The 17,259-nt window shown below is 39.0% G+C and overlaps 1 protein-coding gene across 1 annotated transcript in view; it reads right to left on the bottom strand.

The window, feature by feature from the left end:
- The window catches only part of mgat5b (alpha-1,6-mannosylglycoprotein 6-beta-N-acetylglucosaminyltransferase B), a 69,588-nt gene that overhangs the window by 26,823 nt on the left and 25,506 nt on the right, over positions 1-17,259 (bottom strand). The window contains exons 6-8 of the mRNA XM_030735813.1: positions 15,750-15,917; positions 14,130-14,294; positions 6,084-6,253 (exon numbers count right to left, since the gene is read on the bottom strand). Of these exons, the coding sequence (XP_030591673.1) occupies positions 6,084-6,253; positions 14,130-14,294; positions 15,750-15,917 (503 nt within the window). The remainder of the gene's footprint in view (positions 1-6,083; positions 6,254-14,129; positions 14,295-15,749; positions 15,918-17,259) is intronic.

The following is a 17,259-nucleotide window of genomic DNA, read 5'->3' as shown; positions in this document are numbered from 1 at the left end:
AAGAACAAAGGTGCAAGACTTGCATAAATTTACTCCTCTTGACAACCACCACTGGGCACAATTTCTCTGTTGCACAGCTGGCCACTGGCACCATAACAAATCAACAGTTTGGGGAAAGGAAGAGAGCCAGAGAAATGAACGAGTGAAAGCGACTTCACAGTCACATTGCGTTACTTCTTAAAGGGTGCATATGTCCAGCAGGGAGGGGAATTGGCTGAGGCAGATTTTCCGACACATATGAGGAGCCGAGCCTGGAAGCAAGGAGTTTACTGAGGGCTGCAGGGCAGCTGGAGAGAGGGCTCACAGCGTGAGGGGAATGACATGGGTCACTCTCTGTAAAGCTGGCCTGGCAGAGGGAATGGGGTCTGGCATGCTAATCAACCACTTGAGACAGAAGGAGGGGGACAAATACTCATATGCTGTTTCTGTTATGATCATAAACAGCTGATGTGCCACTTTGATGTGCACTGTCTGACTCAAACTTCGTCTTCAAACGGCTAATGAAAATATGGCGGCTGTCACAACACGAGAAATACTCTCTTCATATTCATGTTGAACAGCTGTGTGAATGCATAAATATGCAATATGTTTCTCTATTCTGCAAAAAAATAAAACTGTTTAACATCTGCTTTTTTATTGGGGGGGAAAAATGAAATAAAAAGCAATAAATAAATAAATTAAAACATCTGGGAAAATGAATTTTAAAGTTTTTTGTTGTTTTTGTACTCACTAAGAAGTACTATAGACCAAAAACCAGCAGCTCACTGGTGGTTTTGCCCCATTTTTTATTTTATTTTTTTTATCCTCACTTTCTATTCTTGAAGCACTTTGAGCTGTCGAAGTCACAAGAGGACTTATTCTTGAAAGTGTCCTCATGTTGCAAAAATGAGAACAATCTTGGATGTCTAGGGATGTAAAATCCGTGTGAAAATCTGTTTACGTGAATCTGGCTTTGCCTTTAAAACTTCAGTGAAAACATGGAAACGAGACTTACCAGCTTGCATTTGTAAGGTTCTGTATCTCTGCAGGAAAGCTGCAGGTTACGTCTGCATTCGCCTGCGTTTGCCTTTACTTCTTTAACCTTATGCACATAACTTGCCATCACTTAATCATTTTATCCCATTAGATGTTTAAGTAGTATACACATTTTTGGGTTATCCACAAAAAAAAATGCATTGTGTGAACTAACTTTAGATCACCAAAATCTAAGCAGTTCATCCTTGAATAGTGAGATTGTGGCATTCAAAAAAAAAAAAAATGAGAAGGGGATAAACCCTCCATCCATGGCTATTGCAGGCACAAAGGCAAAAAAAGCAAAAACTCAGAACCCTAAGAATATCATACTTAGAAACTGAAAGCTCAATCATAATCTTAAATGAAGAAATATCTCACTATGGTTGCAACACACACAAAAAAAAAATCCCTGCTATTTTAATTTTCCTTCCTGTACTGAAGACAAATCACTATGACGTTATCTCACTGATGTCTACTCTGGCTATTTTTAACAATGCTGCTGCATTGCCTTTGATCTTAAACCACAGAAACATCAATCAGAAAGCTGCTGGGTGAGAATGCATCAGCACTTATGGAGAAGCACAACCTGAGACTTGCAGTGTAATGGGGGGTCTTTGTCGGAGCCGAAAATGCTTTGATTTCAAGTTTCTTCTTTTATATTTTTGAATGTCTGTGCACGTCTGTCATTAATTCCAGTGTTTGGAGTAGGCTGGTGGATTACAGACGTATTTGACCCTGAATTTGACATTTGTTAAATAATTTCTCAGGGTTAGTGATCTCACAATTCAAGCACGCCTTCATGTTTGCAGCCAGGAACAGGGTGAAATTACCTGGCGGTTGTGTTAATGGGCTCTGTCAAGTGATTAGACACAACTGATCTAGAAATGGCTATGCATAGCATAGAAAAGTAGGAGAGCCTGAGAAACAACAAACACTGTTTCAGAAAGAGATGGACACAGAGAGTCGAGAATCGTCACGGGAGATATGTGGCGGTAGCTGTAGCTGTGGTGTATATCCTGTGGGTGGAGGACAGGGACTCTCTTTGAAAAAGCACTGAAATATTGGTTTTCTTCAGATTATCTCTGGATGACAACACTGTTTCATAGAAGTGTCTGCTTACATTACTTCTCCACTCTGCTGACAGAAATTCCTATACCTGACAGTGTGTGGCTGTCGCCCCTCTTTTTCCTTTCCCTCCTGTGTTTTCTCGCTCCTCAGGTGCTGAGACACCATGCTCTGTTGCAGGCTAATTACCCGTGTCGCTCTGGGAGGAGATGAGGGGAGATCCCCAAGCAGAAGAGACAGCTGTCTTTGCGCCTCTTCAAGCTACTGTAGGGCCCTCCCCTCTGTGCGCGACAAGTGCCGATGTTACAGACAGAAATCATGTCAAGGCCACTTCAGCCTCCACCTCAATTAGAGCAAATCTGGTAAGGAAGAGTGACAGAGACTGCATTTCTTCTCTTGCTCTTTTAGTAATGGTTGCCTGCCTTTAAATGGATATGCCTTTTTGGCTCTTATTTCATGAGCCAACCTCCTGCATCAAGATTCATGTCTCGAATTGATGTCTGCATTTATACATTTCAACATTTCCAGAATGCAATTCTGCATTTATGATGTAGAAATGGGTAAGGTTCAGTATGTATTCCATTTCAAAGTATTTTATATCATGTGGAATGATTTTACCTTGATGTGATCTGGGTGCCTACTAGGCAGCTAACTATCTGCTATACTGGTCCAGTTAGTCTTGTTTAGTGATGATGTTCCTTTTAGAGCATTTTAATGCCATTATCCGATAAATAATAGGACTTGTTGTGTGCTAACAGCCTGTATTTATTTTGCATATTACTCAGCAATAATTAGCAGGTATTTATGTGTGTTTGACCTATACATGCCGTAGATGCACCTTATTAAACAAGCTTGATAGCATAAGCTGATGACCTTCCCTTGATTTTTTTCTGGCTCCAAAGACAAGATGGTAATGCTCATGTTACTACCTGATCCACAAAGTAAGCCTGAGTTGTTCTATGCAGATGTTTCATACATCCAGAGTTGTATGAAACAAAGTTGTGTATTTCCACCAACTTTGTTCGGTATCTTTCAACTTCAAACAGTCAAACATTCCTCGTAGGGTGTCCATGTACACACCAAAAGTGACGGAAGATTATTCAGCTTGGTTCACTTACAGGCACTTACAGGAATCAACCGAGATAACTGAGAGGCACTTGCTGAAGGTTGCAGTTGCTGGTGACAAATCATATATGAAGGTCTCAAAAAATGGTGATGAAAAGCTTTATCAACAGTCAGAGGAAAGAAGACAATGAAGGAGACGGAGGGTGCAGAGATAGCATCCCCAGGCTCTCGTCTTCAAGTTCATCTACAACTTGTGCAGAAGGGACTGTCCCGCATAGTTTGGACTATTGAGTCACTCCAAATGTTGCACTCAACAGGACAACAGGACATTTAAAAAAAAAAAAAAAAAAAAAAAGGACTGACATTTACCATGGTGCAACCATTATCTTACAAGACAGGAGAATCCCTCCATATTAGACATTCTAAACCAAAACAAGTAATTTTTTAAAGAAAAAAATATCCTCAGGTAAACTCAAAAATGTGATTTAATGGTTTGACACACTTTCATAAGCTAATTTCCATACAGCAGTCATGCAGTGTATAGCAAGGACCCTGCAACCCTGAATTGGATAAGTGATGGAAAATAGACAAATGGAAAGTTTGCTACGTCCATCTTTTATCTATATTCCATTCACAACAGTACTTTAAGCTAAATGTTAACATTAGCATGCTAAAATGTTCACAGTGACACAAATGTTTAGCAGATTTACTAATTAGTACTAAAAAGAACCTACTAAAGTTGACTCAAAGCTACACATGAAAAGTATGATCAGAGTTCTGGAAGTATATGTGCAAAATTTCATCACAAACTATCTGATATTTGAACTATTTAAATCAAACTAACAGGAAGAGTTTACGATGCCAAAAGCCTTTCTCATGCCATCAAAAGACCCAGGTAAAATATCATTAAGATGACATGTACCCCTTTCACCTGACAATGCCTAGATGATAATTATTAACATCTATGCCATCTGTTGTTCTCCCATCTTTTTGGATAAATATTAAGTGACACATAACACTAAAAAAAAAGCAACAGATTTTGTAAAATAAAGTAGATGCTAAAGTAGATGCTGAATTAATATTTATTAATTCAGCCTCTTCTCCCAAGAAGGAGTGATCAGTGGATCTTTGCGCACAAAAAAACCAAAAGAAAACTCAGTGGAGCATCTGCAGGGAAAATAAACAAGCATCGTTCTGTGGAAAAAAAAAAATCTGCCTAAAAATGTACTGTGTGAGGATAATTGATTTGTCTGAGCAGGCCCATAAATGGAAGATGCCAGCCAAAGTCACCACACAGTGAAGTCACCAGAGAACACAAATGCTGCTAATCAGACACAATTGTGTGATACAAACCAAAAGCTGGCCTCCCACTGTAAGTAAAATCCCAGTACGGCTAATCTGCCTATCAGAGAGAATGCTGAAAATATCAACAGGGCTGTCCACATAAGCACCACAGCAGGCCATCCAGCTCTTTGGTGGAAAAGTGAAGGGTAGGAAATGTAAATAGATACATGCCTGAGGGAATCTGTGGGAGCACAACCCACATAACGATCTGTCAATTTAATAGCGTGTGGGAGAGTTAAAGTACGGGATGGAGAAAAATGTTCTCCTTTCCTGTTCATTAATCGCCCCACAAAGGGATTGATGGATGTTCAGCATCTGTCATTAACTGGACAATTTTTAAAGGCCGTGAAACTAGAGAGGCAGATCTAAAAATGTTTATGTTTTTGGAAGTTGCATCCAAGAATCCCTAATTTTAGTTCTCCATTATGTTTCTACAATGACTGACATTTCATTTGCTGATTATTGGAATGGTACAAGAAAAAACAAAACAAAACAAAAAAAACACAATGGTCTCTCTCTTTCTATAACGCATACACTCAAATGTAAACACACACAAATATGAGTTATATTCAGCTGTTTGAAAGAATTGGTCCTAACCTTGGCTAATGTTTCGTTGTGAGTTTCTTATAGAACTTCTGCAATTTTGAAAACATTTTTGATACTGCTCCCAATGGAAACAGACTGCGGTGATTCAATACACCATGACACCAATTAGTGGGGTAAATAATGGCACGGCGAGCAGAAGCATTCCCACAGTGGCTTCCCCACCTCACTGATCTCCTTAGTCTTTTCTTATCAAAGTGGCTTTTCTTCACAGCCTGAAATTTACGATGAAAGGGCAGCACTAACTCATCAGTGCCCTTGCCTCTTCCCTACAGCAATGGCTCAATAACCAGTGCATATTATCATCAGCCTGTCTGCTCTGGGATCACATCACTGCACTGGTAAAGAAAAAAAGAAGCAGCAACAGCAAATCCAGACTTGTACACAGTCATTTTCCTGAGCAGCCAGCGTGAAGCCGGGCAGCTCCAAAAGATCACGACACTGAGTAAATGTCCAAGCAGGCAGGACTGGACATGCCTGCTTTCTGAACTTCCCGTACTCCACCACCTCGCTGTGGCAATTAATAATCTTGGTTTTAGATAAACCAGCTTGTCAGTCTGACTGCGAGACATGTTGTGTATATGGGTCTGTATGTCCTCTGTCATAAGCCTTTATGTTTGTGACGACAAGTGACGAGCCCGCTATCAGTCAGGAGTCAGTGAGATGCGACAGGGAGGAGATACACAAGCTGTAGAGATGCTGTCAAGCCCTCGAGCTGAAACAGCACTCTACAGCAGGAGGAGATAGCTTATCTGTGTGTGGCCAAAGGTGATCGAAAACAGTGTGGGCAACAGCACTCCGATAGGGCTGCTGATCACTCACAGAGCATCTAGAATGAACAACAAAGCATTTTTCATTCAGTTTTTTTTTTTTTTTTTTAACCGTTATGAAAGAGCAGATGACTCCCGCACAGATGCCCTCACACAAAACTGAATTAATTCACACCACAGCACAAAAGCTATGGATGCTATGAATGTTTTATATTAACTTACCCATGCAGCTCCTTGAGAGAAAATGAGATCTTGAGGTTGTGTCCCAGCACGTGAAGGGCTGTGAGAATGTCGGCCCATTGCACCATCTCGCCCAAAGGACCTCCCTTCAGCACCTTGGGACTGAAGACATCCCCAGACTCCTCTGTCAGAAAACCCACATGGACAAGAATCTGAATGCAGAAGGAAGAGGAGGAAAGTCAAGGCAAAAGAGAGGAATGGATTTGAGTGCACCACAGCACAATGTTTTGTTAATGTATTGCAGACAGTGTTTCAGCTCTGTTACTCCCATCAATTTTGACTTTTCTATTCAGACAATCTCCAGTACTGCATGGGGAATAAGTGAAATTTTGTGAAATCAATTTTCCTAGATATCTCAAAGAATTCACATATAAATCTATTCAGATATTAGCCATGGATCAGTGAGGTCACATTTTAAATACTGAATATGTAACAAATCCACATAAAAGCCCCAAACACACTGAAAACAGACTGACAGCATACTCACACTATGCAATGCCACAAAATACAGTCAACTCTGACTGAAGTTAAGATAAAAATTGACCTGTGCAGGGATAATTCATATGCACAACAATACACGAGTCATTATAATTACTGATCACGATGGATAGATTTCACAGGCTGTTAAATATGTAATAAAAATAGATTTTTCAACAGAGGGCAATGTTGAATTTTTAATTATTCCTCCATTACATGTGTTTTGAAAAATGTAAAAAAAAAAAAAAAAAAAAAAGTAGACCAAACATTAACTCACAAGTTGTGAGGATTTTCTTTTTTCAGTTCATAAATTCATGTACTGTCTCTGACACTGATAACACAAAACAGCTTGAGCCTCAAAACTGTTTAGCATGCAGAGCTGTACCCACACATATCAGATGCCACAACAACAATGGGAAAAGAAAAATCTCAGTTTGGTGTAAGGGGTGGGGTAATTTTATAATTTGCACACACACTGAAAAAATGAAATAGCAAAGTACATAAACAGAGCATAATGATGATCAGCAGACGGTGACTTTATCAATAGATGTTCAATAATTAGACAAAGAAAAATAGGTTTTTAGAAATATTAGAAATTGTAATTTTTCCTTCAAATAGTTAGGGCTTAGCTAAAGTCATGATTATGTATTTAAAGACAGGAATGGTTCGGTTTACACATCGCACTCAAAAGTGATCAAAACCAGTGTGTAGACACAAGGACTGCGATCGAGTTGCTGATTTCTTGCAGAGCATCTAGAATGAACAACAAAGCATTTTCACTTCTCAACTGAAATTTATGGGAGAATGGGAGGGCTGCTGGTGGCCTGGGCTTCCTGGGATTCTCTTTGCCTGCCTCTGGGTTCTGATGGGCGGGGCTGCGGCTTTCTGCCTTCATTGGTAAGTACATTTCATGACACAAACACATATACCCACATAATGACACAAAATGGTTGGTTTGTATAACTATTCTTTATTTATTTTTATTTATTTATTTATTTATTTTTTCCCCACACAATCTCTAATTTTGCAGATATTGTCAATATCTTAAGTTTAACAAGTGGCTAACTATTTGGTTTACTTACTTGCACTCTTTCCTGTTTCTTTTTTCTATTTTCTCTCCTTTTTTTTCCCCCTTTCTTCTTCTTCCTCTTTCCCTTTCTCTTTTCTTTCTCTTCTCTTTTCTAAAGAGAAATTTATGGGAGAATTTCATAACAGTGAAGATGGTGGTAGATCTATAAAGTTGTAGGGCAAAAGGGAGAGTTTAAACTTTGATTTGGTAAAAGGTTTTTTTAATCAGATCTAATGAGTAGACGAGTGAAGCTAAAGTTTATTTAGAGAAAGCCATCCATCTGTTCATGTTTCCTGACTTATCCAAGCCAGAGTTGCAGGAGGGCTGGAGACTATCCCAGCTGACTGTGGGCAAGAGCAGAGTACGCCCTGGCTATATCACCAGTCCATCCGAGGGCTAAGACAGCAACACAGACAGTCCCACCTACAGCAAATTTTGTATCACCAATTAATCTAACATGTCTTGGACTCTGGGAGGAAGACAGAGTACCCAGGCACAAACAGAACGCCCAGCCGGCAAGCAGGTTTGAGCCCAGACCATTCATGCTGTGAGCCGAGACTCCACCACCATGACACCCTTTAGATATGATTTAAATAATACTATTGAATAAATGTTTTTATCCTGGCACCATGCTGAGTGGGCAGCTTTTGCAGCAGTTCACAGTGTCTCTTTTTTTTGTCCTTTATTAAAAATTACTTTATAACACCTGATACAGTTGCCTTTTCCTGCTTGTGATTTATTTGACGGTGAAATGATTCCATTTTATTTTTCAAGTCTTGTAAGTCAAGTTTTACAAGCCTACTAGTGTTTTTTCTTTGCATTATACTCTTAGTAACAGCAAATCCTCACCAGCTGATTATGCTGACCATAGGCGTCGGAACGGGGGGGGGGGGGGGGGGGGGGCAGGCGCGTTTGTCCCACCCAAAAATTACAGCACGGAGAAAAAAATTTTTAATTCGCGTGCTTTTATTTTGAAGGCGCAACATAGCGTCATGCCACTTCGCTCCCCCCCCCTAAAGACAGAGTCAGAAACTCTTTGAATGAGGTAAAACGGTCTGCGGGAATGTTACCATGAAGTTGGTTGTTTGTCAGTTTACTTTCATACATAGGATAAAGTTTACTTACTGGACAAGAAGTCAATTTGAATGAATTTCAAATGAGAGGCGGAAAAATCATTTTGGCTCTTCTGCTTAGGCCAATGTTTTTAACCTTTTGTTTGGCTAAATGCAGGGCTGTAAAGAGGCACACAGTTTGTCTATTAAATGTGAGAGGTATCACTTTTATTTTTCTTTTGGTTATTATTATTTTTATAGATATTTATTTTGATTTATTAGATCAGAGTTTCAAACTGAATAGGCATATTTTAATAGCCTTTTTTTTTTACTTAAAAGTGAATAATTTGTTCATTACATTATCTGTGAGGATTCTTTCATGTCAGAACGTTGTTTAATTAAAGAACCAGTTCTGTTGCTAGTCAACCTACATAAATGCATTTTTGACCATTATTAAATGTTTTCAACCAATAAAACATATCAAACTTTGCACTTCTGTGCGTTACTAAATTATTTTTCTGCTACTGAAATATTTAGCTTGCTAGTATATAAAGGAGTGTGAGGGCCACATTGAGAAAAAAAATCATTTTATGCATTTTGATAATAAAGACAAAATCGTTGAAGTCGTCATTTCAAGTCAAATAACAGCCACAGCTGCTATACTCTCTACAAAATGCCTTGGGTAGAAACAGCTTGATCAGCTGTGTTATTGTGTCTTGTGGTTCTACATGTCCCCTCTGTACTGTACGAAGGTGCAGCCATCCTTGAATCTAACCTTTGCCAGTTTGTGTGGTTTTTCCTTCTGAGCAGATGCAGCTTTCTGCACTCTCTTTAACGTCCTCATACTTATCACTACATCGTGTTTATGTACTAAAAGAGAAATCATTTCCTTGTTACTAAAACGGATTCTAAAGTATAGTTTCAGTAACTCATAGTACAAGACATTCTGGAGGGTATAACAGACATGTTGTGGCAGTTTGACTTGAAACAACTTTAACCTGCACGTTTCGACTTTTTTCTCAAAATTTTAAATTTATTCTCAAAATGCACAATTTTTTTTCTCAATGTGGCCCTAATACTCCTTTGTACTAGTACCAGTGTGGCCAGCTGTTAAAGTAAGCCTGGAATGACATGGTCATTATGCTTCATAAAAGACTCAAGCCATTTTGTTTGGTGGTTTGTCCAAGTCTTATGATTATAAAACATATATATATGTAAATTATACATGCAATAATATAGGTGTACACAACACTATTTTTCCAAGAAACATTTGAAAAAGAAGGAAGTAAAAGATCAAATGGCATTTTTTATGCTTTGCTCCGAGTATTTACGGATCTGTCAGGTTTCCGGTATGTGTCCCCCCAATAGTAAACTCTTTCCTACGCCCTTGATGCTGACAGTTCTACTGCCTGGAGAGGCCTGGTATCCCTGAGGTGTTAAGGAGGAAATGATGGGTTTTTAGTGCTCGAACTGTTCCCTGTGATTATCATGGGGGATGTGAGGTGTTCAGACAATAACATAGTAGCATGTTAAGACCAGAGGGAACACATTGCATGTAGTTTGATGTGCTTCATGAAGCACTGCAGCGAGACGTTGCCACACTCACTTCTCAGACCACAGTGTGACCCTACTTGCCCTCAGGATTTTTTGGGCAGTGGTAAGTGCAGAAGAATTGAACTAGTAGTGACTGGAAAGTAGCGTGATCCCAGAAATGTTCCTGCAAAGGAACATTTCTGTGGCTTGAAAATTAAACTGCTAGCTGCTGGAATGCATCTGTATTACTCACTGAAGGAATTTATCATTACTGTTACTGTTAAAATCCAATCTGAGTCAACAGACTGTTTAGATTCCTCTTCTGCTGACACAGAGAACAGCCAAATGGCATTGGCTGTGGTGAATGTCTATACATATTTAATAGTTCCAGACTATTCTTTGCACTAGATATTGGACATGCAACACTTTGTCTATCTGTTGAGCTTTTAGCTTTTTGTGTAATTTTATGTCTAGTTGATATGTGAAAACACACAGGTAAAGTTTTTGTCTTTGAAACAACAAAAGGCACCAGCAGGAGAATGAGAAACAAAGCAAACAAACTTGCACTGCAGTCCATGCATTACTGCCAGACAGCATGCCCTTAGCAAGGGTAACCTGTAAATGAATGGTAGTCATGCACTTTTCTCCAACCATTCTTTGTTTGCCCACTCTTTCAACAAGCAATTTTTTCCTATAACCTAAAAGAACATGCAGTTGGCAATGCATGCATTTTTTTAATCCTTTCTATTCAAGATAAAAATAAGTCCCTTGCTTGCTTCTAGCTAGACTACAAACCATACAAAAGACTCATCACCAGTGACTCATAACTTACTGAAGCATCACATGGATGCCAAGTCATACCTACTCAACAGTGAAGTAGCAGGTGAATAGGAGTTCTTCACTCAAACGCTAAAAGCACAGAGTACCATGAAACAGTAAAGGAATCAGAAAACCAGACAGGTTGGCCCGAGATATTCTATAAAGATCTCCCTTTCACAGAAATCAGTCTATTTCTGTTTGCTCAACAGCACTCAGTGTTTCAGCAAAGGAAGCCAAGCCTGCAGGGTCTGGTTAATGGACAGTAACTATTACTGTCACACAGACATTACAGTAAACAAAGCTGTCTTTTCCCAGTGGGGAACAAGAAAGTGGCATTTGGGATGAGTGTAATCCTATTAACAGAACAAACTTTGATTTATTCAGTTGAAAACTGCCTGATGAAAGAAACACAAATACACGCATAATATAATGACAGGATAATGGGAGTTCATTTACAAAAGACAAAATTCAGCAAATCTCAATTTCTTTTATTCCTCACATTTCATTTTAGCTACAAAAAAAGTTTCAGAATGGGCTACATCATCTCACTAAAAATAACTTGTGAAACTAAGGTCTGTACTACAACAGCAGGATAATGAGAAGCAAGGTATGTATAAGGACACTGGTTTCTTAATAAAATGTTACAAAAGAACACACACGGCATTCAGGCAGATGTGTTGGGGATGCATGTTGCTGCTGGAAAAACAAATTGAAGCCTTTTGTGTTTGTATTATTAAATATATGCAAATTATGTAGTTATGGTGCATTTTTGCACAGAAAGCTGGTATTTAACAGGTGTGGAACAGGTGTAACCTCTGAGGCTGAACTGAGGACTAATGGCCATTTGAGGGTGACTCCAAAAGAAAGTCATGTTCGACAGACTATGTCGAAGGGCCTTACTTCAGAGAAGTCTACAACTTGATACAGTTTTGATCGGAATAACTAATTTATCCATTTCTGACCACTGTATAGCTTATTTTAATAACGTTTTATTTTTTTATTTATTTATTTATGTACATAATAAAGGCCTTAAGCTATGCATAAGTAAGTGACCACTTTGAGTGACAGGTACTGACTAGGTGGCTAGTTAGGCTAGCTAATGTACTGTTGGTGCCTTTGAAAACATTTTTTTTATTTAAGCAAATATTACACTTTGCTGTGTGGTTAAATGCTTAACAGCCCAGCAAACATTTCATTGTTGAAGAATTGCTGGTTGGATCAAGGTTACCTTGATGTCCTTGTTAAACCTGTATTCAAGAATTTCTTTTGCTAACTGTCCATTAGAATAAAATATTCTTGAAAGAATGAGAAACATATTTCAGTGGTGACTCAAACTCATAATCTCACATGTCCAGGCCCATTTCTCTTCCTGCTGAGCTAACTGACTTCACACTCAAGTGGCCACATCATTGGGTTTATGATGTTGACATCTGGGAGAGGCGATGTAACAGTCCAACACCTTATGATCACCAGAATTTACATATGTGTAAGTGGCTTTAAAAAAACAACAACATGCCACAGAAATACTGTACACGGAGAAGAAATTATTCAATTATTTGGCTTTCTGTTCATAGCCATGTATAAACCAAATTAGTTCAGACATTTAATTCCTTCATTACAATATTATCTGACTGGATCTCGTTTCTATGTGGAAACAGTGTCAGTATTTGTCTGTTTATGATTCAGACCCAGGTTTGACCAAGGAAATGATGTCAGGGTTTCAGCCATGTTTGCCTGTCCAGGAAGACCATAGTCTAGTTTTGGTGAGAGAAAGTTTAGCATTACATTAGCATACCACTTAGAACTAGCTAGAAGGTATCTGTGTCTGTGTAATGCACCCCTACAACCTTTTCTGCCCTGGAAGCTATGTCCATGTTTTATATTGTCTATAGTCCATCTTTGATATACAGTTTATGGTATACTGTAGAATAGGTAGTACTTTACTCTTGTGCTCACACTGACATCAGAATGAAAGAGACATAAAAAAAAATGTATGTTAAGTTTTTTCTAAACTAAGATTAAGAACAGAACAAACAGTTAATATTCTAAATTGTGTGTTTCTGCATTATTCTAAGGTGAATTTCCAACTGAATTTTCAACTGTTTTTGGTTGTAGTTGTTAAAAACAGTTTACTTTTTTAATCCTGTGCTCTGGACCAAAAACATAAGTGGCCTAAGGCAAAGCAGACTGCTGGCACCCCACAGGCAGCAACAGAAGTTTCAACAGCACACTAATCAGTGCGTCATTGAGATATGAAACAGCTAATACCTTAGCAATTCAGATGAAAGTCTAGTGGTGGGGAAATCTGAGATGGCTCTATCCTGTGGGCATTCTGCATGACACATTGTTATTTTATGACATAATTAACATAAATCTTTGTGACAGGCATGGAACTTTTACTTTTTATTCTTTAATATACAATCCAAATTCTTTCCATAAGGGCAAAATACTCTCTATTTTTAAGTTTAAAAGGCTTTAAAAAGCATTTTCTTGGTTTAATTCTTTTTCAGAACAGATCTAATGTCAGTGCCTTCTCTCTGCACATATGTTTGAGCAGCTTTTTGACTCTGTGACACACAGCTGTCAGAGGTGAAAGGGAATCAAAGCAAATCAGTGCCTGCCAGGAGTTACTCTGAGTCTGTGTTTATGCCGGTAACTCAGCATAATGTAATTCATACCAAGCAGGTTAAGATTAAGCAAAAAGAATAAATTCTAGCAGAATGGCACTGTTCTGGTGACTTACTAGTCTACTGTGTGGGCAAGTTTGTTTGATTCAAAATATTCTGTGTTGAGATTTTTTTTTTTCCCCTTCAGTGCCTAACCAGATGGATTTACATCAAATTAAAAGCTGAGGAATATGTTTCCAGACTTACAAACAAGAAAAAAAAACAGCAAAAAAAAAAAAAAAGAGAACTTCTGTTGAAAAACGCTTTATACTGAGCACTCATCCTGCTGTCTGTTGCTATCAAAACACTTTGAAAAGATGAAACCACATCACAGGCGTCTCCTTCTATTGTACACTTTTCCATCCTCCAGTGTGCGCAGAGGCATTTGTGCGTGAAAGTTCCTCATATTCACCCTTTTTTGCTCTCTCCAGCGGTTGCGAAGCTTGTCATCCAGCCGCCGAGCAGCAGAGGCCCACTGCGCTGCCAGCCTGCGTATGCGTCTCTTCATGAAGCTCAGAGATTCCTTCCCGGTGCCCACCTGCTCCAGCAGAGTCCCAATGTCAGACTGAAAAACAGCCTGGATGACATGAGAGAAAAGGGAATTGTAAAGTATAATAATAACTGTACAGAAATTCAGATGTGGCTTTTTCATGAGCCAATATTTAATTTAATTCTTTAAATGCAATAATTCCCTTTTTGAATTTTACACCAGAAAAAAAGAGAACAGGCTGGTATTGAGTTGAATGGATGAGAGATACTAAAAAAAAAAATAATTAGATGTTATAAAGCCATTTTCATTGGATGCAGTCAAAAGTGTACAGAGCACAGACAGCCTCTCACATCTTAGGCTGTTACCCTGGGGCTAGGCCTCTTGGACAGGATGCCTGAGGGATTCACAGAGTTTCCTTATAAAGATCCGCTCATATTTTACATCTCCTCCTTTGCCCAGTGTAATCACTGCATCACAAGACATTACCAGTATAGAATTATTAATCAATCATGCAACTTCTTCTTAGAGCTGAAAAGACTTAGAAGAGAACAGAAAGTGATGGCCACAAATAAAATAAAAAAATATACTGTCTCTCCCTAACACACACACAATAAAAGAAAATACATACATCTGTACTGTCCTCTTACAATGCAGGTGGATTATTGCCCTCAAGAGCAACTTGTGTACAGCAAAACAAGATGCAGAGCACTGAAGGGATGCTTTGGGAATATTCCCAGTGAGTACCGGCTGGCAATTACAGCAGAAGGCAGAGCTGCAGAAAGACTTCACGTCAGGGCCCATCATTGCTGGCAGTGTATTACTCTGGGGAGAAACACTGAGGAGAGGACGGGGGCGAATGGATGGGTAGACCTAGCAGAGTGATTGTAAGCTCAGCGCATCATGTGTTGATGCTGAAAATAAAAATCAAATGAGGCAGGAATGCAAACAGCAATGAAAACTGGAAGCGACACCTAGCACCCCCCGAGCGATAATTTACAGCTGCTTATTCTCTTCCAGGAGCAAGTTATCAACAAACGCGGCCAGTGAATCGTGTAACATCAAAGCACATACCGTTCAACATTTTACTTTATTTTTATTTGTCAATTTCATGTATTTCATATAATTTTTGGCAATTTTAGGCACGCGATAACTTTGAGATAGACACCACTGGTGACATTTCATGTGAGTGCAGACTACCACACATTTCCTCAGGGGAGCATCAGCCCCGTTTTGACCTGCCAGTGTGAATTTAGACTTGAAAAGCACTGCACCACCCCCCTTGAGTTCTTCTTCATTATTACACAGGTGTGGACACAACTCTGCATGATTCCTTAGTTCAGCAACAGGGATTCTCCTTAATTCTGCAGAAAAGGGGCAAGTTTTTGGTGTTTGCACATGCAGGGGTTTAGATCAATGTCTGGGCAGTAGTGGGCAAATGTTTAGCCTCTAAATCACTGTCCCTTTGCACTCTGTTCCTAATTATTGTTCGGCTAACTGTGTTGTAGTGTAATTAGAACAAATGGTGTGAAAATGTTATATCACCTGTCTCTTGGGGGGAGGCTTCAAGGTAGGTGTAGCAGTCTGATTCCTCCAGGCCAGCGGGGGGCAGAACCACTCCACCTCACTCAGGTAGATGAGAAAGGAGCAGTCAGAGCCGTCAACACCATAAAAAGCGTAGCAAGGGTCAGAGGTCCAACGAGCACGCATCCACTGGAAAGAAAAGACCTATTTTGAGGTTGAATAGTTAAGATACACTGGACAACCTTTGCAAAAGGAAAATCCACAATTACACCACCAACAAAAAAAGTTGTTCTCCAGTTGTCTTTTTCCTAATACTTGGAATTGTGACTTGTCCTTCACTTTGGCCTAGACCTCAAGAAGTCCTCTGTCAACATGTTTATGGCAGACATGAATATTGCTTTTATTTTTGTTTCACCATGACCTCAAACTGTTTTCTCTCCAGGATAACAACCTAAGTAAACGCATGATGTGAGGGAACAAAATAACATAGGGAAATACTCATGACTTTGCCAAGAATCACTATGTTATAACAGGAATCCAGACATTTCTCTCAGTCAGCCCAGTTCATGAAAACATACTGAGCAGATAAAGCGATTGTCTGCATCACATATACAAAGACATTGCTGATTAAGTCATCCATAATGTTGCTCATCCTCATGTGAGTGTGGGTTTTGCTATTAGCAGTGGGGTCTGTACTTTTGGCTTCAACTTGATTCCACTTCTGAGTTTTAATTAGTCCTGATTAGTTTTAAAATGTAATTTGTCTAAGTATCCATTTTATGAAGTAGTTTTATGATGCTGTTTATTTCACATAACAGAGTAAGTCAGCAAATGTTTTTTTGTTTTTGATGTCAATCTAAAAAAAAAAAACTTTTCCAATCCAGTGTTCTCCACAGTAAGCTGCAGTTATTGAAACTCACTAAATTCCATTCCAAAGATATTTTTTTCTCTGCTGAATTAGTAACTGCAGCATCCCAGACTTCCTCTGGCATTAACATCAGCACAAACACTGTACACCAGGAGCTTCATGGCATGGGTTTCCATGGCCAAGCAGCTCCTGTAAGTGTAATGTGTAGGTGACCCAGTACTTTTGTCCATATAGTCTATATTGAAATACATTCATATAACATGTAACTGATATGATGAAGGCCTGCTTCATAAATACACTGTTTTCCTTGCACACATGTGTCCTACACAGCCATTGCACATTTCTTTGCGACAGCAGTATGCTGAACAAGCAGCTGTTCATAAAGCACGATGACATTTTCCTATTTTCTTTAGTTGCTACTGCTGCTGATTTACCCAATCTGTTTTTCAAACAACCTTATGTCATTCAGTATATTTTTTTATCCAAGTGTACTTATGAAACTTAGTTTACTCATCATTTTTATAGTCTGCTTTTCTTTGCTTTTATTAGGCAGTACAATCCAATGCTTAGACCCAGTTTTCCACCAAGAGCCCTTAACCTCCAAGTGACCAAATGGGGGTTTCATGGTTTTTATATTATATAAGCCACTGTCATGTTTTTAGT

This window comes from Archocentrus centrarchus, chromosome 8, assembly GCF_007364275.1.
Source record: "Archocentrus centrarchus isolate MPI-CPG fArcCen1 chromosome 8, fArcCen1, whole genome shotgun sequence".
NCBI classification, from domain to species: Eukaryota; Metazoa; Chordata; class Actinopteri; order Cichliformes; family Cichlidae; genus Archocentrus; species Archocentrus centrarchus.
The sequence above is the reverse complement of the archived record's forward strand: the minus strand, read 5'-3'. Positions and strand labels throughout refer to the sequence as shown.